The sequence below is a fragment of the Lonchura striata genome, chromosome 24 (genome assembly GCF_046129695.1).
Source record: "Lonchura striata isolate bLonStr1 chromosome 24, bLonStr1.mat, whole genome shotgun sequence".
Lineage (NCBI taxonomy): Eukaryota > Metazoa > Chordata > Aves > Passeriformes > Estrildidae > Lonchura > Lonchura striata.
The window spans coordinates 3,796,581-3,818,382 of record NC_134626.1 but is presented as its reverse complement, the minus strand read 5'-3'; the positions used below and the strand labels follow the sequence as shown (position 1 = coordinate 3,818,382).

The 21,802-nt window shown below is 48.3% G+C and overlaps 2 protein-coding genes across 6 annotated transcripts; one reads left to right on the top strand and one right to left on the bottom strand.

Moving 5' to 3' along the window:
* The first annotated feature begins 8 nt into the window (after window positions 1-8).
* WRAP73 (WD repeat containing, antisense to TP73) lies at window positions 9-16,700 on the top strand. 2 transcript variants are annotated; one of them, XM_021534277.2, is made up of 12 exons: window positions 9-150; window positions 1,995-2,147; window positions 2,669-2,785; window positions 9,745-9,817; window positions 10,602-10,705; window positions 11,592-11,678; window positions 12,208-12,342; window positions 12,429-12,506; window positions 13,774-13,879; window positions 14,348-14,473; window positions 15,166-15,357; window positions 16,241-16,700. In XM_021534277.2, the coding sequence occupies exons 1-12, from the start codon at window positions 82-84 to the stop codon at window positions 16,348-16,350; spliced, it is 1,350 nt and encodes a 449-aa protein (XP_021389952.1). In that variant the 5' UTR covers window positions 9-81; the 3' UTR covers window positions 16,351-16,700. The 2 variants fall into 2 exon arrangements, with proteins under 2 accessions (XP_021389952.1, XP_077644262.1); XM_077788136.1 differs by lacking the exon at window positions 16,241-16,700 and having other exon boundaries at window positions 15,166-15,543.
* Window positions 15,985-20,952, bottom strand: TPRG1L (tumor protein p63 regulated 1 like). 4 transcript variants are annotated; one of them, XM_077788138.1, is made up of 6 exons: window positions 20,749-20,952; window positions 20,584-20,675; window positions 19,875-20,051; window positions 19,162-19,315; window positions 18,236-18,460; window positions 15,985-16,325 (listed from the first exon to the last, which is right to left on the bottom strand). In XM_077788138.1, the coding sequence occupies exons 1-5, from the start codon at window positions 20,950-20,952 to the stop codon at window positions 18,266-18,268; spliced, it is 822 nt and encodes a 273-aa protein (XP_077644264.1). In that variant the 3' UTR covers window positions 15,985-16,325; window positions 18,236-18,265. The 4 variants fall into 4 exon arrangements, with proteins under 4 accessions (XP_077644264.1, XP_077644263.1, XP_021389954.2 ...); XM_077788137.1 differs by lacking the exon at window positions 15,985-16,325 and adding an exon at window positions 17,097-18,027; XM_021534279.3 differs by lacking the exon at window positions 15,985-16,325 and adding an exon at window positions 17,097-18,001.
* Window positions 20,953-21,802: the final 850 nt, after the last annotated feature.

Below are 21,802 nucleotides of genomic sequence, written 5' to 3'. Positions count from 1 at the left end.
GCCCGTTCCGGCGGGCCCGGCGGAGCGGCGCGGGGCGGCCGCAGCGCGGCGGGTTCGAATCCCGGCGGCGCCGCGCCCGCCATGAACTTCTCGGAGCCCTTCAAGCTCTCGGGGCTCTTGGGCCGCTTCTCCCCCGACGGGAAATGCCTGGTGAGTGCCGGCCGCGGGCAGCGGCGCCGTGCGGCCCGGCACGGGGCCCCCGCGCGGCCGGGCCGGGCTGAGGGCGAGGATGGAGCCCCGGGGAATGCCGGCCTGAGGCTGCTGCTGAGGGGCAGTACCGAGACCTGAGTCAGCTTAAATTAATCGTAATCTGTTAGGCGAATTGTTTAAAACTAAGTATGACTTTAAATTAAGTAGTACCTGAAGGGAGCCTCCGGGGAAGATGGAGGGGGACTTTCCACAACGGTTTGGAGAGGCGGGACGGGGGAGAGCAGCTTCAAACTGCCTGAGGGCAGGGCTGGACGGGGGAGAGCAGCTTCAAACTGCCTGAGGGCAGGGCTGGACGGGGGAGAGCAGCTTCATCTGCCTGAGGGCAGGGCTGGACGGGGGAGAGCAGCTTCAAACTGCCTGAGGGCAGGGCTGGATGGGGGAGAGCAGCTTCAAACTGCCTGAGGGCAGGGCTGGACGGGGGAGAGCAGCTTCAGACTGCCTGAGGGCAGGGCTGGACGGGGGAGAGCAGCTTCATCTGCCTGAGGGCAGGGCTGGACGGGGGAGAGCAGCTTCATCTGCCTGAGGGCAGGGCTGGACGGGGGAGAGCAGCTTCAAACTGCCTGAGGGCAGGGCTGGATGGGGGAGAGCAGCTTCAAACTGCCTGAGGGCAAGGCTGGACGGGGGAGAGCAGCTTCAGACTGCCTGAGGGCAGGGCTGGACGGGGGAGAGCAGCTTCATCTGCCTGAGGGCAGGGCTGGATGGGGGAGAGCAACTTCAAACTGCCTGAGGGCAGGGCTGGACGGGGGAGAGCAACTTCAAACTGCCTGAGGGCAGGGCTGGACGGGGGAGAGCAGCTTCATCTGCCTGAGGGCAGGGCTGGATGGGGGAGAGCAGCTTCAGACTGCCTGAGGGCAGGGCTGGACGGGGGAGAGCAACTTCAAACTGCCTGAGGGCAGGGCTGGACGGGGGAGAGCAGCTTCATCTGCCTGAGGGCAGGGCTGGACGGGGGAGAGCAGCTTCATCTGCCTGAGGGCAGGGCTGGACGGGGGAGAGCAGCTTCATCTGCCTGAGGGCAGGGCTGGACGGGGGAGAGCAGCTTCATCTGCCTGAGGGCAGGGCTGGATGGGCTCTTGGGGGGGAATTCCCTGCCTGGGTGGGCAGCCCTGGCACTGGGGGCCCCGAGCAGCTGTGGCTGCCCCTGGATCCCTGGCAGTGCCCAAGGACACGGCTTGGAGCAGCCTGGCGTGGTGGAAGGTGTCCCTGCCCAGGGCAGGGTGGAGCTGAATGAACTTTAAGGTCCCTCCTAATCCAGACTATTAAGGGATTCTATTAAATAAGGGGTTCTGTGAAATAAAAAAAGTTATAAGACAGAAAATATTTTTTTAAAAACTGGCGTTGCGTACCCAGCAGTGATGGAATTGAGGATTCTACTTACTGCTGTAAAACCCCCTTTCCCCTGGGTTAGTTCTCACTGCAGTTCACAGTGGAGCTCAGCACATATAGAACAGAATTACAGAATCCTAGACCAGTTTGGAGTGCAAGGATTTTAAATCTCATCTGGTTCAAAGCCCCTGCCACACTCAGGGGCACCTTCCACTATCCCAGGTTGCTCCAAGCCCTGTCCAACCTGACCGTGTACAATTCCAGGGATGGGGCAGCCACAGCATCTCTGGGCAATCTGTACCAGTGGCTCACCACCCACAGGGAGGATTTTTTTTTTAAATTGAAACAGAGCATTGACCCTCTCTGAGCTAAGCCTGGCATCACAGCGAGCCTGGCAGGGACAGCCCTGGTGCTCCATCCAGGATCCTGCCCCAGCTCAGCCCTGTCCCCGTCCCCCCCAGGCCTCGTGTGTGCAGCACCGTTTGTTGGTTCGGGATGCCAGCTCACTGCAGATCCTCCACCTCTACACCTGTGTGGATCAGATCCAGTACCTGGAGTGGTCCTCAGACTCTCTGTTCATCCTGTGTGCCATGTACAAGCGGGGCGTTGTCCAGGTGAGGATGGAAGCAGGGCAGGACTTTCCCAGTTTGGGTGTGATGCGAGTGAGAGCTTAACAGCACTAGTCTGAGGCTTTGCTGAGGCACCTTGATAACACACTTTGAGGATAACCCAGCATGCCAGGATTTTGAAAGCCACGACAAACATCTTAGTTTGAAAAAGAATATTTAGGATAAAAATATCTAGCAAAACAGAGATTTCTTACTGCAGTAGGAAATAAACAACATGCAAGCTTGTTAAATGGACCAAACCCATTTAGATGTTGGATATTCAGCATATTTGTCACAGAGAAAAAGCCAACCCCACATCCTTTGCCATTTCTATGACCACCCAGAGGTATGGGACTCACTTTTGCAGCGGGATCCAGCGCCAGTCCTTCATGGCTGCGGGTGCTTGGGTGTTGCTGAGCTGCCTGAGCCGGGATGCAGGAGCCTGTTGGCAGCTGCAGGGAGCCCTTCCGAGCAGAGGTGTGGGTGAGCTGATGCTTTCTGCTCTGTCTGCTTGCTCCCTGCCCCAGGTCTGGTCCCTGGAGCAGCCGGACTGGCACTGTAAGATCGACGAGGGCTCCGCGGGATTGGTGGCTTCATGCTGGAGTCCGGACGGGCGTCACATCCTCAACACCACCGAGTTCCATGTGAGTGTGGGGGCAGGCTGGCTCCCCTCGGTGTCAGATGGTGCTGTCTGCCCTTTGCCTCCCAAAATAACCCAAAGCCCTTAAAGCTGCAGCAGTGGTGGAGAGCACGGATGCAGCTCTGTACTCCTGTGTGTAACTCGGGTTAATTCCAGTTTGTTGTGTTTGTTGTTCCTCTAACATTTTGTCCTCTTGCTTCTAGTGAAACACTAAAAAATGGACACTTAAATTTGAAGGTACAGTTGTTTGGTTCAGAACATATCCTGATGGTTTTGATTTTGGTGGCATTCATCACAGCAATGTTGCTTGCACGGTAAAAAAAAGCTCAGGGTTTCCAGTTAAAAAAAGCCCAAACCATAAACTATAAATGTTTCAGAGTGATTTTAAATTAAAACTTATAGGCTTATTGACCTGTGAGATGAGATTTAGATCCAGATCCTGGAAATACTTTCCCAGTTGTTTGATTTGACGCACAGGAGCCAGACTGCTGGTGGAACCACTTGTGAAATTAAAATTATAACACCTTTAATGCTTGTTAAGACCTATATTGGGGAATGCTACTAATGGAGAATCCAAATTGGTTTGTGGATGGTCGGTTTGTTGGAAGACTTGTGGATTCTGACTTTTCCACCTTCTGGATTAGAGCTGATGATTCCTGTTATTGAGTACAACAATGTATAGTCAGAAAATAGCCAATAGCTGCACGTGAGACATTTTCTTTTTGTATTTACTCTTTCCAAACCTGTGGAAGGGTTTTAGATGACAGGATCTTGTGTCATAACACTGGTTAGCACAAAATTTACATGCTGCAGTGCAAGATTCCCCCTTTTTTGGGGCAAATCCCAGTGTTAGTGGGATATGGCTGTGGACTCTGCCGTGTGTATGTACTCCTCCATCCCTCTAGATAGGAGTGATAAATTTAGGCCTTGGTTTTCCCAGGTGTGAATTGCCCTGATAGCAGCAATAAAATATAAAAACAAGCCCAGAATCCAGCCTGGAGGCAGTGTAGCCATCCCTGCTGGTCAGGCAGCAGCAGAGGAGGCAGAACTGCAGGCTGGGGCTGCTTGAGGCTCCCAGAGAAGATCTCGTGGCACGTGCATGTGGGGGTGGACCAGCGAGGATTTATTGCCTCCCAACAGAACTCAGTTTGACCTTAGAGGATTTCATTAAGCCTTTGCCAAGTTGGCATCTGTGTTGGGATAAGTTTCCTTTCCAGCTGTAAACAGGTTGCTAAATTAGCTGTTGTCAGACAGCTGCCAGGGCTGGGCCCTGGTTGGAGCTGTGTTTACTCCCTCCCTGCTAAATCCACAGTCTGGGGGGATGGATGTGGGCAGTGCTCAAGATATTTAATATCAGTGTGTTATCAAATCCAGTGATTGCCTGGAGGCTTTGGGGGTTCCCTGTCAGCCAGCTCAGCTGGGCTTTGGTCACTTCCAAACAGCACCAAGTAACCACTCCTTATTCCTCAGGTCAATGTGTGGACTCCACTGAGAGCTCCCAAGGAACTTTCTTATTTCCTGAGTTTTTTTAAAGGTTATGGTTGTGCTAATTTCTTTCTAGCAACCTGTACTTACTAGTTGCTCAGAAAAATAATTACAGAATCCCAGAATAGTTGGAGTTGGGAGGGCGCTCTGGAGATCATCCAGTCCAACCGCCCTGCCAAGTCAGGGTCTGGAGCAGGTGACACAGAAATTGATCCAGGTGGGTTTGGAATGTCTCCAGAGAGGGAGACTCCACACCCTCCCTGGGAAGGTGTTCCAGTGTTCTGCCACTCTCCATGGAAAGAAATTCTTCCTCATGCTGAGGCGGAACTTGTTGTGTTTTAGTTTATGGCCATTACTCCTTGTCCTGTCACTGGCACCTAAAAAAAGGAGTCTGGCACCATCCTTTGACACTTGGAATTCATCAGCTAATTTGTAGGGTTTCTCTGTGGTCAGTGTTCCTCCTCTACTGAAATCCACTCTGAGAGGCAGTTTCACATTATCAGTGTGTCCTGTGGAAAGTGTTGAACCCCATGTGACTCCTTCCAATGCCATTATTCCACCAGAATTTACAGGCACAGGTAGAGCTTAACCATCAGCTGCAGGTGAAGGATCTGAAGGAAAGCAAATGAATCCTCTTCACATTTCTGAAAGTGCTCAAAGCCAGGCTGGACAGGACTTGGAGCAGCCTGGTCTAGAGGAAGGTGTCCCTGCCCGTGGCAGGGGGTGGGAGAAGATGAGCTCTAAGGTCCCTTCCAACCCAAGTCATCCTGGGATTCTGTGATTCTCTGCTTCCTCATGTTTTGGGATAGATAGTGTGAAGATGTTCTGGAGTGTTTCTCTGAAGAGCTGTGCTTATAAACAACATACTTTGTACTTTGTCTCATTCCATCTCAAGTCCTTAAGCATTAAGGACTTCTTTGGAACTCCAGCAGCAGGGAAAAGTGTGTGTTTCTGTGTGTATCCCAGCTGATCCTTGGTAACTGTGCGTGGCTGCGTTGGCTGAAAAATGCTTCCTGGCGAGGAATGTGCTCCGAATAATCTCCTGAAATCCGGTGCTGACAGACACTGCTATGTAAGGGGGCCGAGTGACCCAGTCAAGTCTGGGACAAGAGTTGACAGTCATTTGAGCTGTAGGTTGTTTAAAAGTGTGTTTTTGTCTGCTGAAAATCACCAGTCCTCCACCTGCCTGGAGCTGTCAACATCGGGCCGTGGTCCTGGGCCCGGCGCTGGAGACTGTTTATCACGTTACCATCTAAATACTTTTTATTTCTCAGCTGCTTTTAGGCTATTTTAAAAATGCTTCTGCTTTTGGTTTGTTTTTCCACTGCAAAACAACAGCTGAAAACTTCTCAGACACCATTATCATGAGGATTTGAGTTTGACAATTCCACTCAATCGAGTCATCTATGCTGAAGACAAAGTACCCCAAAAAGGAGCAGTGGAGAAGGGCTTGCTGTAGATTTAACTAACCATGGGCTGTTCTCCTTGTATAAAACCAATTGTCCCTTCTCCATGAATTCCCTGCAAAAGGCAACGAGCAGCAATGGAAATTTCCTGTCATTTTTGAAGCGTTTGGTTTCTTTTCTCACCCTCTGTGTTTGGTGTTTCTGTTGCTCCTGATCCTGTCTGCAAGCTGTGACATAATCCTTCTAATCTTCTTCATCTCATTTATGTTGGCAATTTAAATGAGATTGTGGAATGTTCCAGGTGGGAATATGAAGGTTTTCCCTTTCAGTCACAATTCAATTGTAAACACAGTGTAAAGGGAAGGGGGTGTGAAATCCATACATTAAGCACATAATGTGAGTTTTTCTGTAGGAATGTCTGAGTGGGCGCAAAAGGAACAACAGAAAAGGATCCTATTTTCAAGAATCAAAATTATTTGGTTTTGAATGTTCCTAGCACTAGACCAAACCATAATGTTGTGATTTGGATGAGAAGTTACAGTGGAATTAATAGAATATATCTGTGTGCTTCCCTCTGAGCCTGCAGCCCTTGCAGGGGAGAGAGTGGAGTTGAACAGAGAACAACAGGATGAGAGGACACAGCCTCAAACTCAGCCAGGGAAGGGTCAGATTGGACATCAGGAGGAATTTCTTCATGGAAAAGGTGGTCAGGCATTGGAAGGTGCAGCCCAGAGAGATGAGTGGTGGGAGTCCCCATGCCTGGAGGTGGCACTTGGTGCTCTGGGATGGGTGACAAGGATCAGGGATCAGGCACAGGTTGGATTGGACTTGATGATCCTGATAATCTTTCCCAACCTCAATGAATCTGTGAATAGAGGATTTGAAACAAGATGATCTTTAAGATGATCTGTGATTCTGTGATCTTGTTAGATGTTAAAGGTGTGTTGTGGCTGATAGATGGATTGAAGATGAGGGCTTTGCTTATTTGCATTTGCTTAGAGGCATCTTGTTTACTTGTAGTCTGGGTTTTTGCAGGTGTGTTTTTGTGTGTGTGACTGTGCTATGAAATGTGTGCTGGCTGTGCCCTGTGGGCTCTCCCCAGTGCTGCAGGGGCACTGGGGTGGTTTGCTGTCCATGTTTTGGGGCACACAGGGCAAGGCAGTGCCCCCTAAGCAGTATCAGGGTGTGATGACACTGTGATCAAGTGCCAGGAGCATGTGCTCAGCAGTGAAGAACAGGAAAACCATTATTGTCCTCCCTAAGGAATCACAAAGCTCGACCCTCTTGGAAAAGCTGCTGTTTTTACACCAAATGGAGGTTTAGGTTGAATGTTAGGAAAAATTTCTTCATGGAAAAGGTTGTCAAGCAATGAGACAGACCCCCTCAAGGGAGGGGTGGAGTCAACATCCCTTGAGGGATTTAAAAGACATTTAGATGTGGAACTTGGGGACGTGGTCTGATGGTGGCCTTGGCAGTGCTGGGGAAATAGTTGGACACAGTGGCCTTTGAGGGTTTTTCCATCCTAAATGATTCTGTGCCTCCATGATGGAGCACAGATGGATGCAGAAATACTTTGAAACAAAGGTGGCCTTGCCTTTTCTCTGGCTGGGCCTCAGGCAGGGCAGAGGTGACAGTGGTAACTCAACATGGGATGTGCTGTGTCCCATTTCCAGGGATCTGTGTGCTCTTGAGCTCAATATGAGCAGCAAGGTGTTGCCTCCTGAGGTTTGGAGCAGCCAGTGTGGTCCAGGATGGAAGTGTGTTTGATGCCCAGCAGGCCAGGAGAGCTGTTCATGAGGCTGAGTAGCAGCACTCAGATGCCTTTGTCAGGAAAAATGATGATCCAGCCCTCAGCATTCGAAGCCTGCAGCTGCTAAGCTTGTATTAAGTGGCTGGAGAATGTGTGCTGTGTGTTTTGCTCAGGGGAGGCAGGGCAGCCAGTGCATTTAGGGCTGCAATTAATAGTCCCCGGCAGCATTTCAGTGCTGCAGTTGCTGCAGAGGAATGTGTGGAGGCATTGTGTTGGTATTTTTAAAGTAAATCTTGCCTGAGGAGCAGACTGACAAGGCTGGCTTTGGGTGGCCGGAAGTGAGTGGCCCCAGGGATAAAAGTTGATTAATTCATCTCATGGGTTCCTCCAGGAGCTGCTGAACTTAGAGGAGGAGATTCTGCCCCTCTGCCCTGCCCAGGTGAGACCCCACCTGCAGAGCTGCCTCCAGCCCTGGGGTCCCAGCACAGGAAGGACCTAGAGCTCCTGCAGAGAGTCCAGAGGAGGCCCCAGGATGATCAGAGGGATGGAGCAGCTCTGCTGGGAGGAAGGGTGAAAGAGCTGGGATTGTTCACCTGGAGAGGAGAAACCTTGGGGTGACCTCACTGTGGCCTTCCAGTGCCTGAAGGGAACTTACAGGAAGGATGGAGAGGGACAATTTCCAAGGGCCTGGAGTGACAGGGCAAGGGGGAATGGCTTGCCACTGACAGAGGGCAGGGTTCCTTCCCTGTGAGGTTGGACAGGGCTTGGAGCAGCTTGGTCTACTGGAAGGTGTCTGTGTCCATGGCAGAGGCTGGGACAAGATGAGCTTTAATGTCCCTTCCAGCCCAAATCATTCTGTGATTCCATGGAAAAATATTTCTGTGTTACTTCTTCAAATCTCAGAATTTTCCTGACGTGTAAGGCAGAAGGGTCTGTTTGGGATTCCGTGGATCTCTGATGGGGAGGCAGTGTTTATTTGGATTCTGAAACTTGGTTTGAACCCTGTAAATCCCTTGAATTCTGCTTCCCACCAAAACTGATCATGTCAGCAAGGGAAAAAACCTTCAGCTTCTGTTGCAACACAGAGCCTGCAGATTACCAGTGAAGCAGATCCATAGGCTGCTCCCTCAGCATCCTTTGTCACCATTGAGCAGTGCCAGGTCCTTCAGGGAAGGAAAAGGTGTGTTGAGGACAAACCTGCAAAAAGGTCTAGGAGAACCTTCCTCCTGAGACTGCTGGGGTGCTGCTGGGCTGTGTGGGGTGTGGGAGGAGGAGGAAATGGGCACAATGCTGGTGTTTTACATAATGGATCAGAAATAATTTTGGTGTTCAGTAGTTCAGGGAAAGGCACCTTTGTGATAGAGGTGCTTCACTGGCAAAAGTCCTACCTGTAGCTGTTCCTTGGGGCAGTAAAATGCAGGAAAGCACAAGTGAAAAACCTGACCCTGGAAACATTCCTTGCTCCAGCTCCAAATGCAAAGGTTCACGTGCCATCCTGGTGAATGCCCATGTGTCTGGGGCTGCCGTTGCTAAGGGAGAGGGAGTATTTGTTTTTAATTGGGTAATGTGCAGATGGCAAGGCACAGCCTGGAGTGCAGCTGTGACCTTGGGGAGCTGTGGGGAGGCTGGGGCTGCCTTGGTGCTTGTGGAGGCACAGTTCTCCAGAAATCCCCCAAACACCAGTGTAAAGCCTCGCTTTGCATAGCAGGTTTTGGGTGTCTGAATTTTTCAGTAATTCTGTAAGGGTGCCTCCTTGTGTGTGCCTGAGGAGGGAAGAGCAAAACACAAGCCAGCCATCAAAGCTAAGGGTTTCTAAATGTTGTAAAATACAGCTCGATATTCATGCTTGATAGCCTTTCCCCAAGGGATACAGTGTTCTGAAGGGGTTGTAACTTATCATCCATTAATAAAGGCAGGAAACTCCCCATCTCTCCTCCAGATTCTGTGATGAATCTTGTTTTTCCAACTGCAAAGTGACTCTGGGCAATAGATTGGGAAGATGTTTATGCTAATGTCAGGAACTTCAGTGTTTGTGAAGAGGTTTTCTTCATATCAGTGGTGTGAATTTTGCATCCCCATCTAGAGTACTTATGTAAGCTTGGGGAAAATTCCCTGCTAACTGCCAGAAATTGGGAAAGAATTCCTCATAGCTGCTTCCCAGGTTATTGTGTTATACAAAATAGCTGCAGAATTAATTAATCACAGAAGGTTCATTGATTCACTTTGTGTTGCTGAATTAGGTTGATGTTTTCCTATTAATTCTTTTTTTTTTTTTTTTTAATCTACAAAAATAACCAAAACTGCTCCCTGTCTCTGTGCCAGCTGCGAATCACAGTGTGGTCTTTGTGCACCAAGTCTGTGTCTTACATCAAGTATCCCAAAGCATGCCAGCAAGGTAAGTGTCACACACCTAGCTGGGAATGGTCCTTTAATGTGGCAGAAAGGGAAAATGACTTTAATGTGACCACAAACCCCATTTTTGGGAGCAGGGTCTGGTCTCATCCCTTCTGAGCAGCACCTGCAGCCAGGTTGTGGTGTCTGAGTGAGGGATTCCAGCAGACCCATGTGCCTGCTCTTCACATGTGTTGTGTTTGCCCCTGAGGGATTTTTTAAGACATTAAATTATGCTGGACGTGCTCGCCATGAAAAACATTAATCCAAAGTGACTTTTGTCATCTTCTGCATATGGAAAGGCTGGAAAGGGAAGCTTGTGTCAGGGCTGTCAGACCACATGGCTGTGGTAAGCAATTTCCTGCCCAAGGCTTGTATCCATTATGTATTCCATATAAAATCCAGGAGGATGGGGAGCAATGCCTGAGAGTTGGTGGAGACCTGATGGTTGCATAACTGATCCTTTTAGCCAGGCTAAATGAAGTGGTTATTTGAAATCTGTTGGGTTTATATAACAACTGTCAGTGGTTAGATGTGTTTTGAAGCATGCTAGAGCTCTGCATCCTGAGAAATTGTACATTCTGAGCTTAAAAATTGCTGACACAGTGAATCAGTAACTTCACTGTGCTTTGCCTTGATTAATGTGACCTTCTGTGAAGAGATTCTGTCTCCTCTTTTAGTTCTGCTTTGAATTGGGAGTAACTGTGCCTTGCTCAAACTCATCAGCTCTTCTGCCTTGCTGCCTGATTTCTATTTAAGCCAGTTTTAATTAATCTGTCCCATGGCAGGGGTGGCTTTCACCAAGGACGGGCGGTACATGGCCGTGGCGGAGCGGCGCGACTGCAAGGATTTCATCAGCATCTTCGTGTGCAGAAGCTGGCAGCTCCTCAGGGTGAGCTCTGCCTCTGCTCCCACTCTCCTCTGGACGTTACCTGCACATATTGCACACTACTCCATCAGAAACACAGAGAATAGAAGTGCTTGGTACTTGGGACATGTGATACAAACTGTTCACACATGGGATCAGCCCATCAAGGGTGGCATTGGCCACAGGCTGAATCTGAGCAATTAAACCTCACCAAGGACTTATCTGTATCTTGTGTCACCTCTAATTTGGGAATTCTGAGCCTCACCAGAAGCTGAGAGAAAATTTGGGAAATGTTCCTAAATGTTTGTCATGTTCCAGAGCTCGTCCCTAATGAACCTTGTAACGGAAGCTGTGGCTGTCCCCTTCCTGGAGGTGTCCAAGGCCAGGTTGGATGGAGCTTGGAGCAACCTGGGATAGTGGAAGGTGTCCCTGCCCTTCCACTATCCACTAAGAAAAAAAGACTTTTTTCTTTTTTTTTTTCTACCAGGGCTTGGGAAATTGCAACCTGGAAATGTAACAAAAATGTGGGAATCTTTTCAATAGGATAGCTGTAAGGTCCCTTCCTTACTGGAAGGGATCCCAGTACAGATCCTGTACTGGGCTTTAAGACAAGGAATTAGCCTTCTTGGATTTTTGACTGATTCAGTGTAACTAATTTAATTTTCTTATGAAATGCTGTTCATTTGAAGGTATGGAAACTTTTAGCTTTTCTGTGGAGGGGATCAAAGATCCACTGAATGCAGCATGTATTACAAGAGGAAATATTTTTGTTGCTACTCTGGCAGACAAAAAGCTCTTTTGTGTTTGTGGTAGCCCTTGAAAGGTTAAAACTGAACATTCTGTCAACTTGGATACAACAGGATTTGTTGACACGTTTCAAATGGTTTCGTGGTTTCTCTTTTGTGGGCAGCATTTTGACACTGAAACCCAGGATCTGTTTGGGATTGAATGGGCTCCCAATGGCTGTGTGCTGGCAGTGTGGGACACGTGCCTGGAGGTAAGAGGAAAAGCAGATTATTTTCTTGTAGAGCTCAAGCTGGTCTTTGGCCATCATACATAAAGCAGTGACTAAAATTATTAGTGCTTAAAATGTTTCTTTTGAACATAAAAGGGTGTGAGTCCAGCTTTTGTTAAATATTATGCTTATATTGGAGATGGGTGTCCTTGCAAGTGGATGTCGCTGTTCTTTAAATCTTCAATGACAGCAAATTATTTCTAATTTATTTTGCAAAAAAATTGTAAACATTGCAGAAGCTACTACTGAAATAATAATGGAAGAAGAATAATGGAAGAGTGTAAGAGTCTTCTACAGCTTTATTGACATTGCACTGAACAGTGATTTTACAGTTACTGGAAGTACTCATCCAAAAATAGAGCAACAAAGCCTCTTAACTCATAGACAAGAGATCATTTGTACCTTTGTATTTGATTGCTGCATGTTAAGCAGGCAGAGTTTGGCAGGATGATTTGCTTGCCTGTGGTTTCTAGCAGCGTTTCTGGATTAGAGTGGCTGTGCTGTGTTTCAGTACAAGGTGCTGCTGTACTCCCTTGATGGGCGGCTGCTCTCCTCCTACCGCGCCTACGAGTGGCCCCTGGGCATCAAATCCATTGCCTGGAGTCCCAGCAGCCAGTTCCTGGCCATTGGCAGCTTTGATGAAAAGGTGAGAAGTGTTTCTTGCCTCTTTTATCTAAATCATTTGAAGAACTTTGCCCTAACAGTCTCGCCTTGCCACGCTTCCTGAGCCAGGTGCGTATCCTGAACCACGTGACGTGGAAGAAGATCACAGAACTTGAGCATCCAGCAACCATTGCCAGCAAACAGACTGTAAGTGTGGATCCCAAATCCATGGAGACCTTAGCAGAGCTTGGGTACTGCTGTTTGTATCTGAAAGATGCTGATTAATCCATTTTATTCTGGAGACATTTTTTCCTTTTTTTATCTGCCAGGGCTTGGGAAATTGCAATGTGGGAATGTAACAAAAATGTGTGAATCCTTTCAAATTTGATGAAATATGTGTCTGTGATTGTCTCTCTTTAGCAGTAATGGAGTCTCAGATGCTCCTGTTGTGTGCCAATGTATTTTGGGTGTAGGTGGTGGCTGCATTACAGATTTGGGTGTGCAGGCGATGGCAAACTGGAAAACTGAACAGGAGAGATTTGTCTCAGCTTCATACAATTCATAACTTTAAACAGTGCTGGAACTGGACTGTGTTCAGATTTTCCATCCTGTGTGGACAGGCTCATCCAGCTCACCTAAAGGGCATTTCCTGGAACATCTGTCAGCATTGATTTTTATCCCTTATACCTGTACCTGCAAGGTCTGACAGATTCTGGGCTGTTGGCAGCAGGTGCAGAGCTGCTGTTCCCAAAATCCTGAGCTGATCTCATCCCTGGAGCTAACAAGAACAGTGTGTGGTGCTGTTTGCCATTGCAGAGGACCTGAACAGACCTCCTGGAAGAGTCTGTATGTGGATTATAGGCCTACAATATTCACATGACTCTGCCTCTTAACCAGAAGCCAGGCACAAGCCATTAAAGCACCTCAGCAAAGCTTTTCATGGCTGAAAAATGCCTTAACTTCCAGTTAGGTGTAAAATATGTCATGGAAAACAAATGGAAATAGCTCTGTTAATCTCCACTACACAGACAGGAATTGCAGTTGCTGTGTTTTATCCTGGTGCTTGTGTTTGGGAGTATGTTGCAGGCACACTAAAATATTTTTGCTATTTTCCTTCTGCAGCAATGCGCTTTCTTTGTGACAGAATCCGATTAAAGATTTTTGGTTGTAAAAATGAGATGTTCCCACTGTAATGGGGATGATTTAATTTGCTGTCAGAAATAATGAACAAGGTGCACTCCCTCAGGCTTTTTCTTCAGTGTTTTTCCTGATCATGGTTCCAAGTGGCCCATGATTCCCTGGGAATACTGGATTCCAGATCTGCCTACTGAAGCCCTTTCCTCTGCTCATGAACCAGGGGATACTGAGATGTACTAAATGTGCAAATGAGCCAGTGGGATGTGGGTTTTTGGTAACACCCCATGTCCAAAGTCTCCGAGGCCCTTCTGTAGAGCTCTCACTTGTTTTTTTGTAGATTGTGTATAAAGAAGTGGAGAAATCCCCAACTGTTGGCACAGAGAGACTTTCTTTCCCTCCAACAAGAGAATTGGCTAGTTCTCTCTTCAGCACACAGAGTAAATGTAAGCCAATGTTTACTCAAACCAGACACTTGAGTTTGTCTTGGGAAGTCTTTAAATAAACATTGTAGGTGAACTCTGCCCCTTGGACAGCGGAACAGATCCTCTGGATGTTCTCTAGGGCAGTAAAAATCAGTCTCAGTCTTTGTGGCACTGTAAATCACCTTTGGTTGACAGTATTTGAAATACTAGTTAAAACGTGTAGAAAAATTACTCTCCTAATTTTCCTGATTTAATCTCAGTCTTGCCTGAATTTCCAGCCCTTCCTTTTCTGCAGGAGGGCAGGAATAATAGTAGGGTGGCTGTGTGAAGATGTAGTATCTTAAAGCAATTGAAATTTTGATTAGAACATCTTGGAGAAGAGTAAAATTATGGTCCTATCACTTCAGAGATGAGGGGTTTTAACAGTTGGATGTAATTGCATTGTCCATCCAGGCTCACTTAGTGAAATGCTTTTATTTCCCGTTCCAGATGACATTTCCCAGGTGCCAGTTTCTTTACAGTACATCAAACCAGTTGCTGACAGGGCAAATCCCAAAGTGGGAGTTGGGATGTTGGCCTTCAGTGCAGATAACTGTTTCCTGGCAACCAAAAATGGTAAGTTCCGAGTGCCCTGCCTTAGAGGGGAAACCATGTGGGGCATGTGGGGGCTTTCCTTAGCAGAAGTGATCCTTTACACTATAAAAAGAGTCATGGCTCTGTAGAATCAGCTCTGTTGTGAGATATGTAACTACAGAGGAATCCCAGCCTATCTTCTAGTGTGTGTTAACTGGTGATCAGGGCATGAACTCAGCCTTATCTCTGTATTTAATGGAAATAGGGGGGTTTTATATTTCTTCAAGTTTGTGTGAGCTCACTGTATTGAAAATGAAAAAATTCTTCCCACTTACAGCCTGGGTCTCTTAAAAGACAGAACTTTGCACAGCCTATAGCAGGAGGAATTCTGACTTCTTGAATAGTGAAAATCATGGAATTAATGTTCCATTTTTCCCTTTGGTCCTGAGGGGCTGTTTGTGCCTGGATGCCAAAGCTCTGGGTCAGGTGTAAAACCCATCAGACAGATTAGTGTGATAAAAACCAGGGAAGGACTGGGATATGGACTAGACCACTTTTACCTTCTTTTGCAATATTTCCTGAAGGCTCTGCTTGGCAAAACTCAAGTGGTGCTAACCCTGGGGCGTACCTAAAGATTTGTGTCATACGAATGTGTTTATTCCTGTGCATTTAGAAAAAAACACACATGATCCTTTTATCCTCCAGCTATCACACAGCTGCTGCTTCCTCTGCAGATAACATTCCCAACGCTGTGTGGATCTGGGACATCAGGAAGCTGAAGCTGGCAGTGGTGTTGGAGCAGCTGTGCAGCATCCAGTGTTTCCAGTGGGACCCCTGCCAGCCCCGCCTGGCTGTGTGCACGGGCAGCAGCAGAGTGTACCTGTGGTCCCCAGCTGGCTGTGTTGTCGTGCAGGTGCCTGGGGAAGGTGAGCAGCAGCTGCCACAACCCCTCAGCAGCTGCTCAGTTGTTGGAAACTTGGTTGCTGAGAATTTTAGACTTTCTGTGCTGACAGGCACTGAGCCCCAAGAGAACACTGCATTGACCTGAGGCCATGGAGGCTTCCAAAATGGAATGATAGAACTGGGATTGTGGGTGTGGAGTTTGAATAGAAGTGTGTGATACCACAGGGTGGAAAACTTTATAGAGTTTGAGGGTTTAGAATATAGTAATATATATAAAGCAAGGTGGAGGTTTTGGAGTGGAGGCTGGTCCCTCCCCTTTTCCCCCTCCTCTCCTTTTCCCCTTCTCCTCCATGGGTTTGGGTGGTATTGTGTAATTGGACAAAAAGTCCACATTGTGAGCCAATGGTGGTTTGTCATTGGGTTAAAAATAAAAATAATTTAGGTGTCATTTCTTAATTGGACAGTTTATCCATAAAAGGTCTTGTAGAGAGAGAGATACAGCTCCATTTTTAGTTTGTTAGAGTGAAGTGCTCTGGAACTTGGGGTTTGTAAGACTATAAGAGAGATAAGAATAAACATCTGGATCCCAACAAGAAATACCATCTCACAATTTAATCCCAGCCCTGACAGAAAAGAAGCAAAGATCCAGATTCAGTGAAAAATATTATTCCATTTATAAATTGATCTGAGTGTTATGCTGGAGATAGCTCAGGTGTGTCCTTGGAGCTGTTTAAAAATGGGTGTTCTCTCCCTCAGGAAAAGAGGAGTTAATAGTGAGACACAGGAAAAGTCTCGGGGACAGCACGGGGCCTGCAGGGATTTGTGTAGCTGACTCCAGCTGCCTTTCCTCCAGCAGGAGGATGGGCTGCCAGCTCCTTGCTGACACACTCTGATCTCTTCCTCCAGGTGACTTCCAGATCACGTCTCTCTCCTGGCATTCCAGTGGGGACTCCATGCTGCTCCTGAGTAAGGACAACTTCTGTGTGTGTTACTTGGAAAGAGAAGAGGTAAAATAAAATAACTAAAATGCATTAAAACTGCTCCCAAGTCTGAGGAAGAAAGAGGAAAGGAGTGAAAATCTGTTGCCCAGTCTGAAGTGTTTGTATTTATAAGTTATTTATTTGAAGGAGCTCCAAGCTCAGTGTGTGGAATACTGTGACTGCATTTGAATGAAGTGATGTAGCAAGTGAAATGTAAGGAATGAGTGTCTATTGCAAGAAAACCTGAATCTTGAGGGAGTTGATCTTTTTCAACTCTGAACCCTTATTTTCTAAAACTGTAGCTCTGTGTATATATAATGTATAGCTGTTATTTAAATTTTCTATTTCCAATAAATATTTTGATAGTTACAAACTATAAACCTGCACCTCTGCACTTGAAAGTCTGTTTCAGAGTGATCAGTGATGTGATGATGTAGTGATTTATCCCAGCACAAGGAAACTGTTACTTGCACACAAATAATTTTGGGTAACAGTAACTGTGCCTGGGCCACCGTGGATTTATTACATGGAATCTTTGCCAGAGGGATCACAATTGACACTTCAAGATGCTGAATTACAGGTAACTGAAATGGGAGTTTTTGTCCCAGCTCTGGTGCCAAATAGGAGGGGATGGTTTGGCAGGGAAGGAGCAGTTGGATATCCTTCCTCCTTGGCCTTCCAAAGAGGGAATTTCTTGTTTAGGAATTCACTGGATGCTTTTTCTTTTATTACCTAATCTCACAGCCTCAGTCTCCAGAAAATGAAGAACAAATACCAAGTAAGACTTGAAATTTTAACTTTACTGCAAGGTTAATGAAAATTGAACAAGTAACTTAGAAAATGCATGGAGAAGCTTGGAAAGCTGGATTCAGGACTGACTGCAACAGGAGTTTCACAAACACCCACCTACATTAAGGTCAAAAACCCCACCACTGCAGCACAGTGTTCATCCAGCAAATAAATGCTCTGATGAAAGGGCATGGAGAGAAGGTCATGCACAAGGAAAAAGCTTATTAGTCACCTCCTGAGCAATTACAGCTGTAATCTCTTGGGCTGCTTCTGAATTTCATCCCTGGATGAGAGGTTCAGTGCAGGAATGTATGAACCAAGGCTGACACACAGTGTTGGAAGTTTTCTCTGTCTCCATTAAAAAGTCTGGCCCAAACTAGAGTGGATTTAAGAAAAATGGCTGAGAGTATCAAGCTAACCAAAATAGAATTCCTTTTTAGTTCTACAAAGAACAGCTTTGAAGGCAAACGTGTTTGTGAGGCTTTTGGCAACGTTCTCTCACAACAGTCTTTATTCTGTAGCTGCAGCAGAGGAACAGAAGTAGAGAGGAAGTTTGAGTAGGTTCTTAGAGGGATTTTTACAAGAAGCTCAGAAATGCATATTGAGTTCACAAACTGCTGCTGAGCAGGTGGAACAGTGCAGCTTTAGCAAAAGCTAGCAAATACAGTTAAAGACTGACTGACAGCTTTGAAAATTCCTAACAGGCATTAATCAGAGCACTGAGATCATAGTGATTGGAACAGCAATTCCTCTTAAACGACACAAAGCAGTCCCAAGCACACGACAGGATTTGACACCGTACACAGGGACACAGCGGGGCCGTGGCACAAAGGTTCTGCTGTGCACTGGGGGTTTCAGCAGGTTCCAATGGCACTTCATGGACTGGGAAGAGCAGGCACTGGGACACAGAACACACCACACACCCTGCATAAGAACCAGTGGGGGCTGTAAATCAGGTACAAAATACAAGGCTGACACCACCCTGCTTCAAATGCAACCTGTGCATTCCCCAAACAACTGGGAACTGTCCTACAATGTCCCCCTTTCCTTTCCTTTCCTTCCCCTGGTGACTTTGCTTTATCACGTGCTCTGCCCTCAGCACCCTCTCTCCAGGGCACCACCAGCAACTCACTTGCCCTTGAATAGCTGATACACAGGGGGTTTAAAATCCAATTTTGCCTCTTGTCATGGAGTAGCCCAGCTTGGCCTCGTTGTTGATGAAGGACATCAGTCCCAGGTAGGTCTCGATGAGGATGGGCCGCTCCAGCACCAACACCCCGTTAGTGCTTCCTGGCGCTGGGCGCTCCTTGTGGGCTTTCTTCACAGCCTGGATCAGCTGTGTTTGAAAGTTTTCCAGCTGGAAGAAAAGAAATCACCTTGCTTTTGCATTATTTGTAAACTGTTAAGCAGCTGCTGATAGGGAATGGTGAAGGATTAGCATTAAAGCTGGAGCTGTCACGGCTCTATGGGCTGCGATAGTCACAGTCTGATATTTAACCTCAGTGATTCAGTTAATTTCACACAGGACACTGCTGATGTGTGACTTAAACAGGGAAAGATTTATCAGTGACCAGGTGTTTATTTCTGACTCTGGTTCTGCCCTGCTCACTGATGTGTTATGCTTAATAGTGTTCTAATTTTAGGCAAACCTTCAGAGGGAAGCAGCTGTTACAGAAAGAACTGAGAACCACCTTGGTCAAGATTTTCAGTGAGCAATTAAACTGTCTGTTAATTAGCTGGCAGTCCTAGATGAAAAGACCATAAGCCTGTCAGGTAAGTAAGAGCAGAAACAGCCCAAGATCCATTTGCTTCTGGGTTTTACAGGACTTTTTACCTTCAGTTTTGGCTTCCTCTGTGTTTCAGCCAGTTATGTGTGGCTGGCAAAAATAGGCAGTAGGGCCACCTTACAAGTCAAAATTTGGAGACTGGGGAGATGGAGGTCCAAATTGTACCTCTGATGTAACTGATTTTGTTTGATTAATCGATGTATTGTTTAAAAAGTAATCCAAGTTGTGTCTACCCTACGAGCTCAATGAGCTGCCTGGAGCGGGTCCTTACCCGGCACAGGGACGAGATCTTCTCGTCAGCGTCTGCCATGGGGTGCTCGGTGAAGGTCACGTAGGGGATGTTGGTGGACCAGGGGTTCCACCTGTTGATGAAGGAGGCTCGGCTTTGCTTGTCCCACTGGATGCGGATACCGACACCTTCCCTCCTGACAGTGCAGAATGAACAGGGTAAAACTTGTCTCTGAGCAAGGTTACCTAAAAATGTTCTGTCTGGAAATGACCTACTTGGAACCAGAAGCTCACTTGAAATATAAATGATAGTAAATTTTACTGAAGGCAAGAAATGCAGTAATTCAGTCCCTGGAATGTGCAAAGGGACATTCTTACGAGCTAAGAGCAAGAAGGTGAAGCACCTGGGACACCCTGGCCATCCTTCACAGCATGTGACAGCTCCAGTGTACAGGGGACCTGCCACTCACAGCTTTCTACTCATGCTAAGGTGGTAGTGCTACTACTTACTGCATTATGTAATGGTGAGGAGTTTCTGCACCCAAATCTTCTCATCTTATCTTGAAAGTCTTTGAGCAACTTGCTGTTTGTACTCACCACCCCATCAAACCAGCAGAGCTACCCTGAGGTCTTCTAGTAAAGCTTCAGGAATTGTTTGCAAAGTTAAGCAAACAAAAGGAAGAATTCTCTGACCATTCCAGTGGTCAGGCTGACAGCTCAATCTGTTCCCAATATCTCTTGCCTGTGGCTGCTTACTTGTTGAGAGATTTGGGTGGGAACACAAACTCCCCCACAGAGATGGTGTCCACGGCACTGAGGGCAATCCTGGTCACATGCTGGCACTGCAGGCTGATGAAGTTGTACTTGCAGACCAGGAGGGACCAGTCCGTGATGAGGACAAGGCGCTCCTTCTCATTGTTCCAGTGATCGATTCTGGGGAGAGAACAGCACTGAGCTTTAAGTGGTTCTGGCTCCTGGCTAGAAACACTCAAGAGCCTGGCAGAAAGAATTGCTGAGGAGAACAAATCTGAAGTCTTGGTGATGCTGTATTTTCTGTTACTTTGCCTTGTATGATCAGGGCCAGTGCAGGGCTGAGGGTCTGTGCCCTGCCGCACACACAGGGCTTTGGGACAGTTTCTTAAAGCTATGTACGCTTTACTGCAGGGGACAGTTTCTTAAAGCTATGCCCACGCTTTACTGCAGGAGTGGGTTCTCTGTGGGACTGGATTTCTTAAAGGCTCAAGTAGGGAGTGAGTGTTGGTCTGGTTATAACGAAATAATGCTATAATGATGGCTGCAGCCAGCCTGAGCAATTCCGGGCCTTGGAGGCGGATTAATATTCACCAGGTTTAACAGAGAACAGCGCCGTGGGCTGCGCAGCTCTGGCCCAACAACGCGGGGCCGAGGCTGCCCCGGCTCTCGCCTCCCCCTCCCGGAGCGCCCGTCCCATCCCCGCGGAACTCACTCGGTGAGCAGCCACACGCTCTGCACCTCCCCGTCCTCGGCGGGCAGCACGACCACGCGGATCTCGCTCACCGCCTGCTCGATGGTGCCGGGCTGCGGGGGAGAAGCAGAGGTCAGGCAGTGCGGGCGGGCCCCGCGGCCGGCCCGCGGCGCTCCCGGCGCGCACCCGGAACACGAAGTACTGCCGCAGGCGGCCGGCGCGGCCCGCGCTCCGCACGCTCAGCGGCCGCAGCGTCTGCCGGGCCGGCGGCGCGGCCGGCTGGAAGGGCGGCCCGGCTGCCCCCGGCACCAGCGTGGCGGCCCCGGGGCTGCCGGGGCTGCCGGGGCCGCCGGCCGGGCCGGACTCGTCCGCGTCCCGCAGCTGCAGCATCGCGGCGGCGCCGGGCGGGCGCTCGGAGCCTTCCGGGGCGGAGCGCGGCGGCCGGGCCGCCTCTCGCTCCGCGCCGCGCCGGGAGGCGGCACTGCAGCCCCGCCCGGGATGCTCGGCCGGTACCCGGTACCCGGCGGGATGCGGGATGAGGGACGCTGGCCCTGCTATCGGCTGTTGTCGTCACACATCGGCGGCCTCCGGGGCCGCACAAAGCCCTGGGTGCTTCACTATCGCTTGCTCAGAGATGCTGAGGTACCTGGATGTCACCCTGATTCTTAAGATTTTCTAAAGCCTTCTGGGTTTACATTCTGTTGGAGAACTTTCCCACACAATTTCTGTAAACAACATATTGTTTACATTCTTTTATGGGGGTGGAGAAACTTAATGTACTAGTAGTTTGTCCAATGTCTTTGGAGAGGTGGCCCATTCACTCTCCAATCCAATGTCACCTTTGGGATAGTATAAAGGTCAGAGTCAGAGAATAAACTTTCTTCTTTACCTTGCAAACAGCAGGTAGCTCGTGTCGTGCTTTCACGTGTCCTATAGCGACATCAGGTACCATCAGTGTCACAGCCAGGGCGGTGTCAGGCGCTGTGACCATCGGACATCTGGTTGTACAAGGTGTCAGTCACTGTCACCATCGCACAGCAGGGCTGTACCAGCTGGTGGGTGCTGTTGCCTGCTCAGAGCTGTGTTAGGTACCAGATGCCATCGTTGTCACACACGGGCTGCACCAATTACAGGTTACTGTCACCATCACAAACGTGGGGCTGTACTGGATGGTGGGTGCTGTCACCATCCCCTGCCCAGAGCTGTATCAGGTTCCAGGTGTTGTTGCTGTCACACACCC

Coding starts and splice junctions, on each gene's coding strand:
- TPRG1L (XM_077788138.1), bottom strand. CDS start 20,952: ATGCTGCAGCTGCGGGACGCGGACGAGTCCGGCCCGGCCGGCGGCCCC. Junction 20,052..20,583: donor AGCGTGTGGCTGCTCACCGA/GTGAGTTCCGCG, acceptor TTCTCTCCCCAG/AATCGATCACTGGAACAATG. Junction 19,316..19,874: donor CCACCCAAATCTCTCAACAA/GTAAGCAGCCAC, acceptor CTGCACTGTCAG/GAGGGAAGGTGTCGGTATCC.
- WRAP73 (XM_077788136.1), top strand. CDS start 82: ATGAACTTCTCGGAGCCCTTCAAGCTCTCGGGGCTCTTGGGCCGCTTC. Junction 10,706..11,591: donor GAAGCTGGCAGCTCCTCAGG/GTGAGCTCTGCC, acceptor TTTTGTGGGCAG/CATTTTGACACTGAAACCCA. Junction 12,507..13,773: donor CCATTGCCAGCAAACAGACT/GTAAGTGTGGAT, acceptor GTTTTTTTGTAG/ATTGTGTATAAAGAAGTGGA.